General features: G+C 34.6%; 1 protein-coding gene across 1 annotated transcript; it reads left to right on the top strand.

Moving 5' to 3' along the window:
* The first annotated feature begins 293 nt into the window (after positions 1 to 293).
* Positions 294 to 876, top strand: LOC110922012 (oleosin 1). The gene has a single exon (XM_022166341.2). The coding sequence runs from the start codon at positions 314 to 316 to the stop codon at positions 788 to 790; it is 477 nt and encodes a 158-aa protein (XP_022022033.1). The 5' UTR covers positions 294 to 313; the 3' UTR covers positions 791 to 876.
* The last annotated feature ends 4,945 nt before the right edge of the window (positions 877 to 5,821 follow it).

Genomic DNA, 5,821 nt, shown 5'->3' with positions numbered 1-5,821 from the left:
ATATGTGACCTTCTAATTGGTGTCAACTCCTAGTTTTGGAACAGAACAGATACGAGGTAGATATAATAACAACCAACTGTCTAGTTTCAAAGTTGAAACGGTGAACAACATTGGCATTCTATCTTTCCTGATTGGTATGAGGTACTGTATAAAATAAAAATAAAGGTAACCTATACATACGTGTAAACCAAACAGACACTTTAATCTCATGCAAGCTCTCTCCATCGGACACCAATAACTCACTCTCACCACGTGCACCACCACCCCTTCCTTTAAAACACACCCCAATCTCCTCACTTCTCAAAAACACAACATGGCTCACAACCAACAATACTATCAACAACATCAACACCGCCAGCCACACCTCTCGCACCAAGTGGTCAAGACCGCAACCGCAGCCACCTTGTGTGGGTCCCTAATGGTCCTATCAGGACTCACACTGGCGGCCACGGTGATTGGTCTTGTGGTGGCAACGCCTTTGCTGGTTATATTCAGCCCGGTATTGGTTCCGGCACTGATCACACTTTCATTGATATTTGGTGGGTTTTTAGCGTCTGGGGGGTTGGGCGCTACGGCGTCGTTTGTGTGTTACTGGATGTACCGGTATGTAACCGGGAAACACCCGGTGGGGTCTCGGCAGCTGGATATGGCTCGGGATAAGATTGCGGGAGCGGCGATGGAGGCGAGGCATAAGGCGGAGCAGTTGGGTCATCAGACCGGGAGGACTGCTGCTGCCGGTGGTGGTGTTGGTCAAGGTCATCAGATTAGAGTGGAGCATCAGGCTGCGTAGTGTGTGTGGTTAAATTTGAATATTTGATGCATGTAATGTAATGTGATGGTATGGTATGATTAATATATGTCTTCTTACTTTCGAGTTTTTGCTATTTCTTTTTAATTTTTTTTTCCAAAAGAGGTTGATTTTTTTTTTTCTACTGAACATATACAAAAAGTAAGTAACAAGTAAACGTCACATAAGCTGAAAAAGATGAACATATATAGAAGTAACTAAGCCCAATTGGGGCTGAAAAAGATGAACATATACCTTTTGGGACATGTTTTAGGTTTAAACATGGACTAATTTTGTTTTAAGAAAAGATTAGAAATATGATGTAATACTGAGGTGGAGGAAAAGATTAGAAAATATGATGCAACACTGAGTTGGAGGTGAGGTTCTTTTAAGAAAAGATTAAAATATGATGCAAGAGGTGGAGTGGAAAAAAGATTGTGGATGGTTTTAGTATTTGTGCAAATTTAGATAGATCACTAAGAATCAGATTTCCAGTTAATATATAGACGTAGGGGTGAGCAAATTAACCACCATAACTGATAACCGAACCATAACCGACATAACCGAACCATTAATAACCGATAACCAATATAACCAATGGTTATGGTTATGAAACTTTGTATAACCGCTCAATCGGTTATGGACTTATAGTTATGGTTATGAAGCTTTGGTTAACCGAATATAACCAAAACCGAACCGAAGTTGTGATGTTAACTTTATATAATAGATTTGTGTTTTACAAAACCATATAGAGGGTTTTTACTAATATAAAAGTATGTTAGTAACAAAATGATCTTGATGTAGATGTCGTTTATTTTGATAAAGAACTAAGGTGTTAGGGCCATAATTGTTTTTGTTTGAGAATTACCTTATTAAAAAGAACTCTAAATCGGTAGTTTAACCAAAAAGTTTAGTCTTCATTATCTTATAAAATAGGCTCAAGCTAAGTTCCAATCGTGCATAACCCTATCTATTTCAAACATTGCTTGGTTACTTAAGCGAAATTAACCAAAACCGAACCATAACCGACTTCATAACCGATTAACCATAACCGAAGTTTGGTTATGGTTATGGTTATGGTTATGGTTATGGTTACCAAAACTCCATAACCGAACTAGCGATTATGGTTATGATTAATAGTAAAAACCGACCCAAACCGACCCATACACACCCCTATATAGACGTCATAGTATCATTTGTATTTATAAATGTAGTAGTATATCATTTTTTGTTTGGGCGTTCTGTATGCTGCAAAATGTGATCCGACCTTGTACACAGCCCCAAGGGGCGCTATCATCGAGTGTGGGGGCCTCACATATCATGAAGAAGGTGAATATTGGTGAGCTCATCTACTTCAACCAATCAATTTTAAGTTTATTAGATTTATATATTATTTTAATAGGATAGTGAGTAGGGAAAACTAAAGTTGTAAATCCATTCCACAATAAGAGTGAAAAGCAACGAATCATAAATTTATACCTGTGTGACAGAAATTTTATGAAATAATCTAAAATCATATTTTAAGTTATTAGATTTATATATTATTTTAATAGGGTGGCGAGTAGTGAAAATTTTTGAATCTACTTTTATGATGCGAGAGTGAAATAATGTAAAACCATAACATGTAGCTTAAGTTGCAACTTTTCTCCAAGTCAGTCGTCTTATAAACAAAGCTAAGTTATGTTTCATATAACCTAACATAATTTACATTTATTTGTTTATAACTAAACTATTTATTAAATATAAAAAACAAAGCTTAATTGTGTTTCATGTAGCCTAACATATTTTACATTTATTTGTTTATAACTATAAACTATTTATTAAATATAATAAACTTTTTAGTTTTTAATATCATAAAACAAATACAATTAGGGATGACAATCAAACTTGAACTTAATAGGTAAATTCGAAACTCGACACATTTGGGAGAAATATGGGGTGAGTAATCAGGTATTGGACCGAGTTTGGGATTAATTTTTTATTTTCACAGGTTTGGGATTTGGTGATATACTCGTTTGTCAGATCAATCACCTGAGAAAGTGTACCCATTTACCCTATGATATAATTTTCTCTTTTTAAATAGGGGTATTGGATTTAAATAACGTCAACTTTCACCATTTGGCTGGTAACACTCCCAATTTACAAATTGTACCGTCACTCCCAACTTTCAAATTATTTTCCTCTAGCATTCCCAAACTAACCGAACCCTAACTAGTTTGGGAGTGTCAGAGAAAAATAAGTTGAAAGTTGAGAGTGGAGTGGTACAATTTGTAAGTTGAGAGCGTTATCGTCCAAATGGTGAAAGTTGGGGTTATTTAAATCCAATATCATTTTTAAATATGTATGTATATGATATATTAATTACTGGCATATATTCTTTTTGTCATCTAAGTTGGAAGAAAACCGAGCCCCGAGACGTGTACGGTTGGTTGATCAAACAATCAAACAAAGCGAAAAACAGGAAAAAGCATTATTTCGCGTCGCGCGACAGGGGAAGAGAAGCCCCCTAGCGTCGCGCGAGGGGTGATTGTTGACCGACTTTGACTTTGATGTCTCGCGTCACGCGAGAGAGTAGGGTAACACCCGTCGCGTCGTGCAACGGGCTTGATTTTGCAGAATTATTCGAGTTGAGCTTGGATTCAGCATGTTTTACCCCAATGAGGCTTCATACTTGAACATAACTTATCTTGGACGAAAATTCATCATCCTAGAGACGAATTTGCAGCTTCTGAAGTTGATTTTTGAGTTGAAAGCCAAAAGGTGAAGCTTTAAGGCGTTTGGATAGAGGATTTCCGGGTTACATATTCCGGTTCTTTTGTTTCTACGTTTTATTAAAGCACACCATGTCTTTTGAACTTGTTTATTCTTTTGTCTCTGTTTTGGACACCATGTTAGGCTAAACACTTTATCACGCTTAGGTTGATTGATGAATACCATGATTTGATACTTTGTTTTATCGGTTTATGGATTATTTGTGGATTTATTAATAATGTAAAAGACTTTGGTTTTAATGATTAGATGTTTATGCGTATTTAATCTTGTTTAAACCTTATCATATGTTTCACTTGCGTTTTTTGTGGATGTCTTCTATGTATGAATGCAAGTTAGGTCGTGGATTGTGTGTTAGCGAGTAGTTTACGGTTAATTATGCATGATTTCCGTAGGAACTGTGATTAAGTCTTTGAATAGGATTAGGTATTCTACTAATCTTGATAGTTGTGAGGTGAGAGGTTGCCGATCTGTCTTTAGTGTTAGATTGTTGGGGTTAGATACTTTGTGAGAAGATCCCCTTAATTTCCCTTCCACTATTTGCTCACCGAGTCTAATCAGGAATCCTTAGTTACCTGTGACTTTCACGTTGTGAGGTAGATTGTCTTGAGGGTACTTTATTAATACGGTAGGAAAGCCCGTGAGGGAATCCTCTAAACTGGTAGTTTAGCGGCTTATAGGTTTCTATAGGTTTCTTCTCGAGAAGGGTCGAGGGTCCTTTAGGTTATCCTTTAAGTTTAGTAGTTGAAGATCTCGTTTTCCACAATAGTTCCATAACTGATAGAAAGTGTCAATCATGTGTATTAGTCTAACCTAGGTAGTGTCTTCACATAAACTGATCACATCCTCAATTAATTCGTGTCTTTGTTAGCATTAGTTAACTTTAGTTAATTTTAGTAGTTTGTTAGACCCCCCCCCCCCAACAACAAAACAAATTAGTTGAGTCAGTTTAGTAGTTAGTAATCAAGTCTAGTAAACGTAATTAGTAAAGTCTCGTGGGTTCGATACTCGGACTTACTTTAGCTGTATTACACTGACGGGTACATTTGCCCGTTGTGTGGTCTAAATAATTTAAGACTTAGAGTGTCTAATTTAGGACTAAAATTGGTTAGTTTTAATTGACCACTGTGAGCACATCACGCGGGGAGGGGGATTGAAAAAAGAAACAAAATACAAACAAAGGAAAAAGACAAAAATGCATCTACAGTGCGCGCCACGTGTCGACGCAAGAGATGTTTCACCGTTTTCATACTTTGAACCGTTTTCTCTAGAACCCGTTTCAATATAGAGTTTTTATATTTTGTTATATATATATATATATATATATATATATATAGGATTAGGTTCAAGAGTGAACAACTTCTTAAGAGTGAACTGAGTGAACTAATCATGGCCTTCGATCATTTTTTAGATCAAAAGGGTAAGATTGACATTAGCCAAGTATGTTTAATTAAAATCTCTTAATTTTCTCATATCTTAACTCTCTCTCTCTCTCTCTTATTTTTAATTATTTATCCATTATTTTAATTATAAGAAATTGAATGGCTTTAACTTCTGGTAGACCATAATGGATTACGACATTATCATTCTACATCTTCAGCTAATATGTTGATTAATGAATATTGCAGGTACTCTTATCACTCAAGAAGATGATAAAGACAAAACTATTATTTTTCCAAATGTTTTTTTTGGAAATATTATGTTTACAAATTATTTAATTTCCAAATATTCGTAGCACTCGTTTCTTTATCCATAGATCTTGTTTTAGTTTTAACTTAAATATTGTTTTTCTTATATATCCGTATATATAGATATCATAATATATTTTAACTTTTTATAATTTTTAATAAATATTGAAATTGTAATTATTTTTGGGCATTAACTTTTTTTGAATATGTGATTAAGTTATGTATTTTTGCTTACATGTGACTTGTTTCATTTTCATTAATTCCACACTTTTTATATGAATCTACTCGTGTACATGCATAATATACTATATGTTGTTAATATACACATATGTAACCATTTCTGAATATGGGGACCGCTAAAATGAAAACCACCTCCAGTTGTAAGAACCGAGAGATCCACTTTCTAGCCACTAGATCTAAAAGATGGATGGATGATATAAAAAGTAGTTAAAATTAATATTAAATACTTTTTGTCTTATTATGTTTTTAATATTTTAATTCAAAAGGTCAGTTTAGTAAACTTATTTTTTTGTTTTTGCCTTTCTTATTTTTTATTACATTTTTTATATTATTATAA

Source organism: Helianthus annuus, chromosome 17 (genome assembly GCF_002127325.2).
Source record: "Helianthus annuus cultivar XRQ/B chromosome 17, HanXRQr2.0-SUNRISE, whole genome shotgun sequence".
Lineage (NCBI taxonomy): Eukaryota > Viridiplantae > Streptophyta > Magnoliopsida > Asterales > Asteraceae > Helianthus > Helianthus annuus.
The sequence above is the reverse complement of the archived record's forward strand: the minus strand, read 5'-3'. Positions and strand labels throughout refer to the sequence as shown.